The sequence below is a fragment of the Dermacentor andersoni genome, chromosome 5 (genome assembly GCF_023375885.2).
Source record: "Dermacentor andersoni chromosome 5, qqDerAnde1_hic_scaffold, whole genome shotgun sequence".
Classification (NCBI taxonomy): Eukaryota; Metazoa; Arthropoda; class Arachnida; order Ixodida; family Ixodidae; genus Dermacentor; species Dermacentor andersoni.
Genome location: NC_092818.1, coordinates 61,083,601 through 61,099,137, shown reverse-complemented (window position 1 = coordinate 61,099,137; position 15,537 = coordinate 61,083,601). Strand labels below are relative to the sequence as shown.

At 44.2% G+C, this 15,537-nt stretch overlaps 1 protein-coding gene and 1 long non-coding RNA gene across 6 annotated transcripts in view; one reads left to right on the top strand and one right to left on the bottom strand.

The window, feature by feature from the left end:
- Nucleotides 1-1,326: 1,326 nt before the first annotated feature.
- LOC126530699 (coronin-2B-like) overlaps nt 1,327-15,537 on the bottom strand; it is a 257,873-nt gene continuing 243,662 nt past the window's right edge. For all 5 annotated transcript variants that reach the window (XM_050177966.3, XM_050177965.3, XM_055070740.1 and 2 more), the window contains 2 exons: nt 6,104-6,359; nt 1,327-2,417 (listed from right to left, as the gene is read on the bottom strand). In XM_050177966.3, coding sequence (XP_050033923.1) covers nt 2,289-2,417; nt 6,104-6,359 — 385 coding nt within the window. In that variant the 3' untranslated portion in view covers nt 1,327-2,288. The remainder of the gene's footprint in view (nt 2,418-6,103; nt 6,360-15,537) is intronic.
- LOC129384986 (uncharacterized) lies at nt 6,372-13,994 on the top strand. The gene is made up of 2 exons (XR_008612521.2): nt 6,372-8,436; nt 13,052-13,994. It is a non-coding gene; the product is annotated as an uncharacterized lncRNA (long non-coding RNA).

The following is a 15,537-nucleotide window of genomic DNA, read 5'->3' as shown; positions in this document are numbered from 1 at the left end:
TTAGGGGTACGACAAGCCGTGGCCGCCTGCAGACCGGCTGCATTTTCACGGAAACCTCTGAAGGGTCGCATTGCACCTCCTGCCACCTTTGTGGGCAGCCACATTGTGACGCTGCGATCTTTTGCACGTGTCCACAGCGGACGAAGGATCCCTCCAGAATCGCCACCATCTATGCACTGGCCTACCCACTCGTGCCATTCCCTGTGTGGTCTATCTGGTTCTACTGCCACGCACGGACTAGGCTATCTGCTGCCGTTTCTCACCTGACTCCTTATCCTTACACTCCACTTCCCCCCAAATGCTGAGCTGAGCTTGCTGAAGTGTAGCAGGAATATATACCTTTACCTGCTCTAACCCACTATCATCAGTTCACAACAATTGCTCTCTCTTTTTCTATCTGGAAAAAAAGTATATGTGAAGTTCATCTGTTCTCACATTCTTTGCAGAATTTCTACCTTGCCCTACCTTACTTTCCCAGTCTCTTTACAACAGCTGGCTTCTTGGCCCATCCACCGTAGTGGGCAAGATCCATGGAATGAAAAGCAAGCAAGTTGCTGGACCATTGCAGGGTGTCTCCCATCAAGGAAGACAATTTTGGGGAAATTTTTTTAAAGTTCTAGAATACTTGGGGAAGAAATTTGGAATTTTCACCTTGGTTGCTTTGAATTGGGGAAATTAGTACCTGCAGTATTCATGGCACACACAGTGGTATGGCAGAAGACTGATGGTTTTAACCAAGCCTAGACAATCTGCAAATTATGGCTGGTTTTGTGGGTGTGGATCACACTGGCTGTGTGGTTGAAACCTGCCTGAGAAACATGATTCAGTCAGATCTGATAGTGTATGTCAACTGACTGACGTCTTACTGGCAGTAGTTAAAAATTGTGGGCTGGACTTTGCAAGCTGTAAACCACAATTTTTTTTCTTGTACCTAAACTGCAGGTGTCATAGACTGCCAGATTATTTTCGCAAGAGGAGACTGGAAAAACCTAGAGAAATCATGAAATTTGAAAATGCCAGATAGTAAATACCTTGTGAATAATTTTTAACAATGGATAAAGTTGTGGGACGAGTCCATTGCCTCTCAAGGAAAGTACTTTGAAGGTTATTAAAGTTTGAGAATGTTTGGAGGAATATTTGAAAGAGTCGTTACTTTTGGGTCCTTCTCGTGCTTGCCAACTGCTATCCTTTTGTTGGGAGATGCTTGTTTTAGAGCATTGAAAGCATGTCGGTACCCTTTAGAGAGCATCTGGAGAAATGGCATGCTGTTGACAGTGCCTCTGTTTCAGCTGGCAATTGTAAGTAACGAAGAATAGTACACACAACCCATTTGGAGAAGCTTTTATTTGCCAAGCCAAAGGAAGTTGCATAGAAATTCCATAATAGACCTTGGTCTGCTGAAAAAAAAAAAAAATCAACCATCGCTCGAGCACATTTCGTGCAGCTCTTAACAGCACTGCTGACTTAGCATTAACATATTTATACAAAACAATACTGGCACACAACTGTACACCACGACAAAAGTGGAATATTGACAAAATGTAGCTTGGTATATACGTAGAGCAGCAGTAACAATGTTGCAGTTAAGTTTTAACAACTTGAACTTTTCCTCCTCCGTAGTGTGTAGTTGGTTATGTTCATGGTGTCATTTCAAGTTTTCACTAGTGTCTCAAAAGAGGCAAACACCATTTCTAATTGATTTGTGTGCCTACTTTTCATGACAACAGTTTGCATTTGTGCAACACCCATCAGAGACTTTACACCAGCATCTTGACGAATGGTAGGCACAGAAACTACAGGACACTGAAGGTTAAACATGTTCACACGCGTGCACACACAAAATTTGTATGTGAACCTATGTGTGCCTTGTGTGTGCTAAGTGGTTTTTGCACTATCTCTTACGAAGGCGCTGTACCAGCTCACTTAAGCTTCAACATTAGCCGTGTACAGCGTGAGCAGATTGCACATATGCGGGCCAAACATCGCAGGTAGGCTTGTATGAGTGTATTTACCATCCGGCATTGGGCAAGAACAAGCACTGCAGTCTAAACGGTGATACCTTGCCCCAGGTGCGCGCACATCTCGAAGCGCAAGCAGTAGTTTCCTGCACAAGAGCCTTGCACAGCACGTTGCAGCTAAGGGCTGTGTTTGCAAGAGATGCATCCTGCAAAGGGGCATAGCGGGCAGCGCTTTAGCTTTGTGTGAGAAACGTTTTCTGCGATAGCAGGCTTTGTACAGTCTTCTGCACGCGTGTGGCGTTGCTTCGTGGCCTGGCAGGTGGGCGCCTCCTAGCAGCCGCCATTGTGTGCCTGTAATTGGAGCTGGCTCTCCAGTTCTTGGATCTTCTTTTCCTTGTTGGCCAGCTGGCTTCGCAGTCGCCGCAGCTCTGCACTTTGGTTCCTGAAGGCCTTGCGCAGCTGCACAAATCAGATCTCCTGGTTAGTAATCATGTGTGTCGAGCTACTCGTTGTGTGACAGCAGAGCATGCAGTGGTGTCGACTCCAACATTGTAAGTGGAGCAGCCTAACCTTCGAAGCGCCGTGTCCAGAGTATACTTGTCCAGCTACCGGTGCACACCCCTGGCTGTGCTCAAGAAAATAAAGACAGAAGAAAGATGGCTGACAAAGATTTTTGAAAGCAATAGTTAATGAAGCTAAACTGCGTGAAAGGCTGCAGTGGACGCACTGAAACAGCCAGGCCAGCTCGTTTTATTAATTGTATTCGCGAAATGTTTATAAACATTGAGAGGAAAGCAAGGCAAAATTCCGTACTCTTGAGTGATTGCACAGCTGCTTTTATGTGGCAGTAGTTCGTCACTGTGATCAATTACAATTTTGAGCGAAGCTGCATTTTTATGTAATGTATACAAGTTGCAAGTATACAAGTCTTGTAGGAAACTTCAAGGGTGGAGATCAAAGGACCATTTTTTAAGCATAACATTCAGTCTAGACCTGGAGGGATCCCACAGGCAGTGAATCGCGAGAGCATAGTACTTCCTAATGATGGTCTATCTTCAGCAGGACGGTGAAAGAAAGCATGCCCTAGGAATACAGTAAAACCGTAGGCGTCGCTATGCCTGCTGACAAAACGGAGCCGACCTCGTTGCTAGAGGAGTGGAAAAAGATGTTCCGATCATTTTAACTTCAGGTTTACTTGCTGGAAATGCTGACCTTCATTTCATCAACAGTCACATGCCATGCTAGGAAGTTTGCAGGATCTGCCTTGGGCAGCTGCAAGTTAGGATGAGTGATCTCGCGACCAACCTGTGGGAGAGACCTTGCACATTGTTCTTTGGTCAGAATGCACTGTAGTGTGGTGTTTAACATTCCAACCACCTCCGAGATTGCATGTATGTCGAGTCAATGATTTGCCAACAGATAATCTTGTGCCTGTCTGATGTCTGCTTGAATCTTTTCGCTTACCTTTCTACTAACATGCAACCGTCCAGAGAGGAAGTATATAGCATGGTAGGGAGGAGGAGGAGGAAGAGGAGACAGAAAATGGGAAAAACCGACACAGCCACAAAACGAGTGAATAATATTCTTGGCGCTTTTTGCTGGCAACTCGCATACATGGGGGGAGAGGAAAAAGGTAATGTGAGAAGGTGAGGAAATGCTACTACTAGGGTGCCTTGATGCGCGCGCCCCCGATGCACCCTTGTTACTACAAGACACGACAGTGGTTGTGCACTAGCTGGATACATTTAAGTTGAAGGTTCGGTTACGTTTCTGCTATTTCTGAAAAAATAAACACCGCGCAAATTTGTCAAGCGGACAACTGACATGCAGCGTGCAGGCTCAAAATCGCAATAAAGCGCTGTAGCGTCCAGGCGACGTTGTAGCACCCACACTTCAACACTTCTGTGCCCGCCCTGGTAACTTGCAGCTATAACATTGCCCGAGGTTGCGGGTTCGATCCTGACCGCAGCAGCCACATTTCAACAGTGGCGTAATACAAAAACACTCGTGTACTCAAGTTTAGGTGCTCGTTAGAGAACCCAGGGGTCAAAATTAATCCGTACTCTGCCACTACGGCATGCCCCATAATCTGATTGTGGTTTCAGCATGTACAGTCCCATAATTCAATTAATGTTTAACACTTCTGCCATGATGCGATGTGCTGTATTAGGCAATGACAATACTAACCTTTTCGGAGGTTATGAACAATGGCGCAGAACAGCGCCTCAAGCAAACACATCTCCCTGTGTGTTCCGTGTATTGTGCAAACAAACTGGAGTGGTGGACACAAGGGAACGTTTGACATCAACGCAGCACTCTCGCATTGCACTAAACGCTGAAGAAATTAAACATTCGCCGTCAACATTGCCGCTAATTACCACCAATCAAAGCAAACAGCATAGAAAACTTCGCTTAGGCCAATTCCCACAGTGCATGGGATCCACATAATTTTTTCTCCGAATTCGCTATGGTAGCCCAGTGGCTATGGCGTTGCACAGCAGAGCTCGAGGTTGCGGGTTCGATCCCAGCTGTGGCGGCCCCATCTCGAGGCGAAATGCAAGAACACTTGCACACTTTTTTTTAGATGCACGTTAAAGAACTCTAAGTGGTCGAAATTAAACTGAACTCCCCCACCACAGCGTGCCTCATAATCGCATCATTGTGTTTGCATGCAAGACCCTAGAATATAATTTAAAAATTTTATTTTTCTCCAACATAAAATTAAGTTTGGTGTTGGAATGGGCAAGTTTTCTGTGTTAAGCAGAGGATTATGGGACAGCCCTTGAAGAGGGCAAGGATATATAGGGCATTTGGGGTAAATTTGACAGTTGGTGTAGTTAGCTGTAAATATCATTGTCATACATAGCTTTTTTAGTTCACATATAATTTTTTTCTTTTGCTTCTTAGAAACCGATCAAATCAAACGAAACTGCAATGTACACAAGGAAGCTGCCAAAATATTATAAAGGTGTTGCCTGCATCATGACTTGTGCCAGGCAGCGAAATTGTGCAATCAAAGCAGCTACTTTGTGTACTTTGAACACCGTAAAAACGGCACAACATAATGTGCAACAACGGAGACTATGAAGCCATGGCTGAAGACACTGTTTCATGTTCTGCGTATTGTGAAGACCAAATTTCCACAAAGTGTGCTGGTCTTTGGATCTCTCCAGTTAGGGTAATGTTATCTCCACAAAGACTCAAGGTTAAATTCGAATAGGTTCCCACCCATATTATAATTTGACTCTGCTCTCTGGCGTACCACTGGGAAAACTCAAAAGTGGTTGTCCGAGAATTTTTGAGATTTCACCAATCCTAATGTCTGGCCCACTAACTACCCTGATTGCAATCCTATGAATGATTGTGTATGGGGCTAGGTTTAGCCGCAATGCCAGTAACACCAAGACACTGCTGATAGACAAGATTTGGGCAGTTTTCGCAGTCCTCCTTCGGGACACCGTAAAGGTCGCATGTTCCAGGTTCCGGAGCCACCTCAAGACAGTTGCTGATACTGAGGGTGGCTTGTTTGAGTGACGTCACTTTGCCATCTCTTCAGCTTTATGTCCCTTTCCGTGTGTCCAATAAATTTTGTTTTGCTAAATTTATGGCTTCTTTTTCGTATTTCGCCTGCACATGTCAAATTTACCCTGAACACCCTGTACAGCTGTGTGACACCGTTTATTCATGACATACACCTTCAGTGTGGCTTAATACTGTGACTTATTTTATGGGTGAGGAATGATGTTTCCAATGCTTTGACTTTCACTTAGAGATGCAGAAAGCTGAGCAAGTTGGTAGGGATTCATTGCTTGAAAGGTTAGGCATGAAAAGAATTTTTCACGTCTAACAGAGACACAATGCTTTTTACACCAAACTTTTCAAGCAATGCTAAGCCTCCAGTGCCCATGTTTTCAGTGCCTAACCTTTTGAACAGCGAGTTACTCTCAGTCTGGAAGTATTGCATCAATGTTTCTTAAGTGGTTACATATTGTGTACAAGTAAGCTTGCAGGATCAACAAGCACGATAAAAATGCAATCTGTGGAAGTGATCGATCGAGCATATAGGTTCCGAACTCCAGTGCGATTGGTCTGGCGTGATTGATTGCCACCAGTGAGCACCAGCCGTCGTTTCACAGTCTACTGACCTCCTCCTCCGACTGGGGCACTTCGCCGTCAAACTCTGGCTCGCTGGAGCTGCTGTCGTGGTCCTGGATGGTGACGAATGTGGCCACCGGCAGGGTGTGGCTCGAGACCACGTCGCAGACGGGCTGGTGTGGCTCCTGCTGCGGCCGTGGTGCGCTCACGTGACGCCAGCCGAAGTGCTGACCCTGGGGCCGCTTCAGCGGGGATGTGCCACCACCGCCGATCACTGTCCCATGCGGGTGCTGGCCAGAGTTCCCACTGCACGAGTGAGAGAATGCTTGTACACTATGGTCCACTACTAAAGGGAACAGCTAAACACAGCTGCATAGAACATAGGTTAACTTCGTCAACCTTTGCAGGAAAAATGTTGCCGATTTGAAGCATTTGACATGAATGCATTAATTAATCATTATTTCGCAGGAACAACCTATTTCATTTTCTTGGCTCCCACCATACCATGTTTAACACAATGTTTTGTTCACCCCCAGTCATTGTAAACAAGAGGGACAATTTAATGCACTCGTGTAAAATCTATGACTGTTTTTCTGTTCACTAACAAGCCCTAAAGAATGTGCATTAGCAAAAAAGCTGGATTGTTTCTTCTTTTAAAATAATAGCTACATGACTCCTTATGCAGAAAAGGTCCTTCACAGATGTGCTTGATGGGACAGGGAAATTATGTCACAGGAAGAGTTCGTGAAGCACAGGATACTTCAATAGAACTGTGACTTTTATTAAAAAACTAATATTTACACAGGTACGCAGGCAACACATGAGCAGCTGAAACTCTATTATTATCTCCTACAGGTGGCCTCATGCCTTGTATTAAAGTTTGTTTGTTTGCCGATTCTGAACTCTGTCTCGTCTTTGCACTAAACTCGGCAAAATCTGGTAGTCAGAGGTTCGAACCTTAGTCACCCTGTGCCTGTGGGCACATATTCCTGTGACACCCATAACTGTTGGTGAAACCCAAACTACAGTGGAGTACGACACCTCACAGTTTTACAGTCTGAGATGACTACTGCCCCATACAGCCGGGTTTGGCGATTAAAAAAGGGAAGCTGTTGCACAAAGAAAATTTGGCAGTTACAGCTTAACGACCATCCCACGATAGCTTCAGCCAGCTTTAACATCGCTAGGTGGAAATCCCACCACATTGTGCCTATATGCTCACCACCATCCTTGCACAAATTCGAAATAGAACCAATTGATTTCTTTCCTTCTTAGTGCGATACTCTCTGTTTCCCACATTCTGCAGCCACAGCCAGCCACTGCATTATATTGCTGCCAATGTGACTAATTTAGAACTGGGAATGCCCTTTGCAACACACAGTCAGTAAACGTCCTTGCTGCATGTTCCATCTTTGGCGGCAAAATTGCAGCAACCTGCTCGGGACTGCCTGTGAGCTATTCTCGGCTAATGCTGCCATGTCGCTGTTTAGATCTGTCAGCAAAATTTCAACAACAATTTGTTCCTCTTGAGGGAACAGGCGCTCCCTTGTTGTGGAGAGTTGCCCAGAAACCACGCTGGGTAAGAGAGTTCATGCCCACCACGAGGCAAGGACTTCTGTAGTAGCAGATTTTTACACCTGCGCTACCAAGGGGACAGCAGGAAAAACTAGGTGGCAGTTAAGAGAAATGGGGAGTGCGATACTATGGGGTAGCTTAACCCCGTAACTTGTGGAACAAGTTTGTGTGTACGCAGCCTTACAGCCTGCTGGTGTTGAACAAAGGAATTGTGCCTGTAGTGGCCAGATGGGTTGGCTTTGTGCTCTCTTGTTAAAGGCATTGGATTATCCTTCTAAGTATATGAAATAATGAATACAAGATAGTGTGAAATGTATTTAAATTACATTGAAAATGCTCCTCTCTTATGGTATCTCCAAAAGATACTCTGAAAAGTACTTAAGATACGTACAAGCCTGGGCTTATGAGAGAAGGTGACTAATGAAATGAAAAACACTGCAGACCATCGACGAGCATGTGGCTTAAACCGTTCTGCTACCATGTGCAGGTGCTTGCTCATGGCCTGGCCGGATCAACGATACCATAACTACCGCAGCCTGACCAGTCTTCAAGAAATGCAATCGACCATCCTTATCTACCAAACTTTGCCACGTGCACTTGGACCACAACTACGACACCAATGCCACGTCACTGCTTTCATGACGCCAATCCTTTGCTGCTTTGGGACACGTCACTTGAGGCACCATCTATTCTTCACATGACGTTGATGCATCGGTTTATAAGGGAACAGCTCCAGACCTACACTTGCAGGGGGCATGGCGGACCATCGACGAGCACGTGACTTAAACCATTCTGCTACCTTGTGCAGGTTAGTAACTGCTATAGCACGATTAGAAGTGATTGTCGTGGTCTTTTGGTCTTGCCGTGCCCCCTATGGTGTGCTTCTATTGTCCATGACGTGTACTGCGTATGCTTGCGGCTGATGTGTGGTGACATCGAGTTAAATCTCAGCCCCACTGACGGTAGTGAGGCCTCTATCGAATCCATGCTGAAAGAGTTGCTGTCTGGTCAGAACAACTTGGCAGCGGACGTGACTGTGCTCAGGCAGCAACAGAATGTGGAAAACATTGTAGCTTAATGGGGGCCAGATTCATTGAATTAGAAAAACAAGCCTCACGTGTAGGTGACCTTGAGCGTACAGTAAGGTCACTGGAGGTGAAGTTGACTGATTTGGAATCTTTGGCGTTCTGGAGGATGCCGGTGAAACTGAACCTATTCTTAAAAATAAAGTTCTTGACGAGGTGTTTTTTGCAAAGCTTGCTGTTCCTTGCAAATCTGTCGGCAGAATTCATCGTCTTAGTAAAAAAGGTAACAAGAGACCAGTCATCATGTACTTTCAGGATTTTACCGAAAAACAGCTTGTCTTAAAAAGTGCGTACAAATTAAAGGGTAGTCAAATATCTATTCAAAACGATTACTCGCGCAGCACACTAAGGAAACAATAACTCTTGTGGGATAGTGCTAAAAGTGAAAGAGAACAAGGCAGGAAAGTTCGCTTAATTAATGATAAGATGCATGTTAACAATGAGCTATTCTTATGGGATGACAATAAGAACTCGAGGATAAAAATTGACGGCTATGAAAGTACTCCGAAAAATGATTGACTTGCCTCCGCTGACACTTCCCCTGGTGCTAAAGAACTGAGAATTTTAAAGATCAACGTCCGCAGTGTTGTTAATAAATCGGAAAGCCTTGAGGCAACTATCATGGGTTGCAATCCCCATGTAGTTGTGATAACAGAAACATGGTTGCATGACAATATTGAAGATGCTGTTGTTTCCTCCATCTTATCGAGCGTATCGCCATGACAGGTGTACTAGAGAGGGTGGGGTAGCAGTTTTGGTAAAAGAAACTATATCCGCTACTCTGTTATGTCAGGTTGATAACTTGGAATCTATTAGAATAATGCTTACTTGCTGGGATAAATCATTCTTGCTATTCGCAGTTTATCGAGCACCTGACTCGCCCCCAGAATTCTTTCGTCATCTTTTTGAACGCGTGGTTTCCTTCACAAGCGATAAAGTACTACTTGTAGGCGACTTTAACTTACCGGATATTGATTGGGAGAACTGGTTTTTCTGCACCGGGATTAATTCACACTTAGGCTACTTGCATGGCATCATTCTGTCTCACAATCTACAAGAGGTTGTAAAACAGCCAACGCGCACCTATGGTACGTCAACAACCATACTTGACCTTGTTTTTGTAAGTCGTTCATTAGAAAACTTTTTTGTTTTAGTTGAACCTGGAATTTCTGATCATAGTCTGGTATATTTTTCTTGTTCTTTGGAAGTGCTCAACACCAAAAAATTTAAAACAACCACTGTTAAAGATTTTTCTCATGCTAGAGACGAAAGTGTCTTGGATTATCTTGAACAATGCCTTGATAACCTTCACAGTAATAATGCTACTGTGCTTTGGGATAAACTTAAAGTAACTTTATTCCCAATAAAACTAAAGAAACTTTCATAATGAGAGAGATCTTGCACCTTAACAGAAAAGTTAAGCGCTTAAGACGATGATGTGCCTCACGTGTTTCAATTCATGAAATCCAAAATAAACTAAACCAAGAAGTACAGCAAGCTAAGCGCTCGTATTTTCACCATACATTGCCGAATTTCATTCAAACGGCACCCCAAAAATTTTGGGCTTTTCTAAGCGCAAAAACTAAGTCAATTGACCAAATTGTTCACGAGGGGCATGTCACTGTCGAAAAACAACGTATCGCGGAGCACTTCAATAATTATTTTCTGAGTGTTTTTCAAATTTCGATGATGGCATAAACCTTAACCGCATGCCATGTAACTCTACCTCTGATATTGTTTCGGAACCAGGTGTAGTGTCGATGTTGCTGAACCTCAAAGCTAAATCATCTCAAGGACCAGACGACATACCAAACACTTTTCTGCTCGGGTATGCTGAAGCGTTATCCCCTTTTCTTGTTATCTTTCATTCCTTGTTATCTTCGGCTAATCTTCCTACAGACTGGCTAACTGCACGTGTCATACCCATACTGAAAAAAGGCGACAAAGCCCTAGTAACTAGTTATCGTCCGATATCATTAACTTCATCATGTTGCAAGTTAATTGAACATATAGCTAATGAAATAACCAAATTCCTAAGTGACAACAACATATTGTCTCCTCATCAGCATGGTTTCCGGAAGGGTTTCTCTACTGTAGCACATTTAACCACAATTATTCACAACTTTGCAAGTGCTCTTGACAAGTCAAGTCAAATTAACATAATATTTTTGGACTTTAAAAAAGCGTTTGACCTTGTTCCTCACAATTAGCTTATAGAAGAATTAGTCGATAGACCTTCCACCCTATATTATTCACTGGGTGGCAACTTATCTCTCTAATTGCAACCAGTTTGTTTCAATTGATACTCTTCTAACAAACTTTCAGTAACCTCTGGAGTATCTCAAGGTAGCGAGCTAAGACCTTTACTATTTCTAATATACATAAGCCACATCTATAACGAAATTTCTCATCCTGTTCGAGTTAGACTATTTGCTGACGATTGTGTGTTGTTTAACGAGGTTATTTGCCACGAAGACCAATTAATGCTTAACTCTGACCTTCAAAACATTCTTTCCTGGTGCAGTCGGTGGGGCATGGAATTGAACAGAGAAAAAACTGTTTGCATGTCCACAACAAAAAAAATGTTTGTCTATAATCTCGGCTCTGAACCGCTGCCCAAAGTTAGCCAATATAAATATCTTGAAATCACAATAACCAGTGACCTCAGCTGGAATGGCCACATTTCTAACATATGTAATTAGTCTTTCAGGAAGCTTTGTCTCCTCAGGCACAAACTAAAGCACGCTCCCTCTGGTACTAGATTACTGGCTTACACTTCACTCATCCGACCGAAACTAGAATATGCATGCATTGTGTGGGATCCCTATAACAAAATTAACATTAACACTTTAGGGATGGTCCAACGTAAAGCTGTCAGGTTCATTTTTTCTAAATATAGGCTGAGTGATTCTCCTACTAGCCTAATGAATCAACATAATATTCAAACGCTACAGCTACGTAGGAAAATACAACGATTGAAATTTATTTTCTTGCTTAAAAACAACTGTTTGTCCCTCCACCCACACACTTGTGTTAAATCACTTACAGCGCGTCGAACATGGCATCGTCACACTAATTCCTTAACACCTTATAACACCCAACCTAACCTCTTTAAGTTTTCCTTCTTCCCGCGCACTGTAACAGATTGGAACAGCCTGCCATTATCACAATTGATAAACACTGATTCTATTGAATGCATGTTTCTATGTTGTTTCTATGTTGCTATGTCGGCAAGCCTTGTTACTGTTTTCTTTTTCTTTTACACATGAATTTTATTTGATACATTCCACATTTTCCTTATTCTATTATTTTCAGTATTTTGCAATGGTCGCTCGTTCCAACTTCTGGTACTTTTCTTCTTTTCCCTCTCGTGATAATGGTTACAAGTGCTCATATATGTGTGTGACACTGTTCTAATGTTTGTCAAGTTGTATTCCTTCAGTGTACCTTCTATTAATCTTATTTAGTCATCGCTTTCATTTTCTTCTGATCATTACATATGTTGCATTGCTTTTGTATTTCTTTTTCATGGGTGTATGTATATATGTACGTGTATATGTAAATATGTATTCTGCCCTTCCTGCTTGGGCCCCCATTTTGGCCTGCAGTATTGTATAAAAAAATAAAATAATGAAATACACAGACACAGTGCTAACTTCCAACGAAATATTGTGTTTCCGGGTGCCATGAATTACCTATACCCACTGCCTGGTACATTAGCGAACACATGCATTAGCGTAAAAATCTACATAGTTCAGATAGGCAGATGTCTGAATGACAGAACGCATGAACACTAAGTGGGGAAAAATACAAATAAATAAAAAACAACCCCAGGCAGTTTCTTTCTCTTCATTGTTTAAAATGTAGCTGCAGTCCCCGTTTTGAAAATATTGTTACGGGAAGGAAGAAGCGTGCGTCTATTTACAGATGGCTTTTAATGGCTGACCCAACAAGCGTAGAGCAGCAATAATGCTAAACTCTTCTTCTACGTCTCCAAGGCCACCATCATCGTCCTCTTCTTCCCACATTACCGACTGTCACAATATGATCATTCTAGGCAGAAACGGGTGCAGATTATGGAAGCAGACCGGATCATCGGGGATGCTGGTGCACGAGTTAGCAAACTATCTATTGCATTGTCAAAAAAGTTGGAGGACGCTTAAGCTTCGCCTTCAAGAGTGGAATGCGATAGCGTTCCACTCTTGAATAGCGTTATCACACTTCATTCGCACCGCCCACTCATTCGCCCGGCATGCTCTTGAGTCACACAAAGACATAGTCTTCATATACGACACTTCTAAATCCACAGCACAACATTTTTCTACTTATTTGTTCCAGGAGCACCACGCAGATGCATGACTCCTCGCCAGCAGCACAGCACACATCGCAGGGGACGCTTTCCCACCAGACGCGCTACGGTGCAGCGATCACGTCAGAGGCGTCCCGCATCGGACGCTCCACCTAGGAATCTAGGTGAGCGGAAAGAGGAGCCGCGTCGCCTAAACACAAGGGTTCGAGTGACGCACACTGGAAGTTGGAAGGGGAGAGAGCGAGAAAACTTATTAAATGCAAGGGTATTGGAGCATCCTCGCACTGGTCCCCGCACGGCCCCAATGCGCTCAAACAAGACGAAGGGGAGAAGCGGGCGAGTGGTGCGCCACCTGTCGGGGCAGAGCCGTACATTGCGAGGAGAGGGTCTTCTGTGTTTGCCGCAAGATGGCTCTGCGTGTGCGCCAAGCGCAGAAGAAATGTAGTGGAAACGTACTTCGCTACTCGTTTAACTGTGACTTCTGTAATTTACATGCTCATAATTACCTATATACACCGCAGTATAACTTTCTACGGCACGTTTCTAAGGAAACACCGCATTCACTAGAGGCACTTTTGTCCCGCTTTGAACCAACTAACTCATGGCTGAGTGGTAGCGTCTCCGTCTCACACTCCGGAGACCCTGGTTCGATTCCCACCCTGCCCATCTTGCAAGTTGTTTTTATTTATGAATTGCCGTCCGCGATTTTTCGCTCATGGGCAACACCGCCGACACCGGCTTTTCTGCGACACGAGCTCCTTAACGCTGTCGCGTTAATAATTATCATGTTTGCGCATGAGCAGAAATTATTGAAGTCTCAGCGTTCCCTTCTTCCTGCAAGTGGTGGCTGTTAAATCCAATGTTCTCTTCTATTTCTTTCTTTTCGTTTAATAACTGCAGGCAGAGTGCGAAGTAGAGGGTATTGGTAACACACGGTGCCCAAAAATAAAACATCGTTCTGTGCTAGCGCTATATCTGTCTTTCATGTGCCTTATTTTGTCCTGACCTGTATGCGTTACAATAGTATTATACGATCCATTATGGGAATTCAACTGTACAAACAAATGACTCCAGTTAGAAATTTTCAGATAAAGAAATAATTATCATGGGCGCAGTTTAATTTTACATAATCTATGTGCTAAGGTCTATCCACGAATGTTGAAACTAAGTGAGAACTCGTGGCTATATGTGAAGCACACAAAATGTTGCATATCTTATGAGGTATTAGTAGAAACATGCGCCTAAATTTTTCAATGTTTTGTGTGCTTGATGGGCACAGTGTATAAATATAGCCAGTCCACAATAAATGCTGATTAAAGGTTTAATGCCTGTGCTGTCAGCTTTATTGCTTTTCTAGTGCTCTTAGAATGCTGTAAGGAAGACAAACCAACTCGACTAAATAAAGGCATCGTGGTAACCCGACACTGGCAGACTGAGGAATAGGAAGTTGTGTATCTGCATGAACCCTGCACTCGAGCCAGGTGGCATGTGAAGAGAACATCCAGAGGCATTTTGACATCAATGCACTGGGTATCATGGTTGCCCACATTCGAGCGGCAAGTAAAATAAATATTTGGAAACTAGATAATGTTATGCCTTCGCACAAGTGGTGACTTCCGATGCTTCTTGACACACACCGTTCCAAAGCAAGCAACCCGCGAGTAGTGACACCCAGACGCTGGACGGCAATGTCCCACGTCCTCGTTCTTCGCTATGCTCGCATCATACATTAACGGACTTTCTTGACAGTGGCAACTTGACCAAGCCTCGAGTCCTACCCACTCCAGCAGGACCAACTCCAATAATGCCGCGACGCTGAACCTCGCAGTACCCAACCCTGTTGTTGCTGCTCTTAAGCTACCAGAGTTCAGGTAGTCGGACAGGGAACTATGGTTTCCCAGTGTCGAGCTGCTTTTCAGCTGACATCACAAACATCAAAATAGGATCACGTCATCGGAGCACTGCCATATGCTGTTATTTCCATCGTCAGGGATATTCTGCACTCTCCGCCTGCTGAAAACCCGTACTACCATCTTAGATGGAACTCGTACGTGGCACAGTCTAGTCGAAACAGCGTCGGTTGCAGCAGCTGCTCACCGTGGAGGAACTCGGTCACTGCAAACTCGTCGATCTCCTGCGTCGCGTGATGCATCAAATCGGAGACTGCACCGTTTCATTGGACACATCGATACTTGACGAGCTCTTCCTGCAATGACTGCTGCAGCAGGTGCGCTTGATATTGAGTGTGTCCTCCTTCAAATCACTCGACTCGTTTGCACAAGTGGCCGACAAGATCATGGACATCGGTGCGCCCACAATCTCTGCCACCGAGAGACCACGTGCGTCTTCTCTATTCGGCTCATCGCGGCACAGTGACCCATCGCTCTGCATTCTTGATGCTAGTGCACTACAGCTGGCCAATGAGCTAAGCTCACTCAAAGCAGACCAACGTCGCAACCAAGCTACGACCCTGACACCTCAGCAGCAATTGCTACCGATTGCCAAGTCTGCCTCG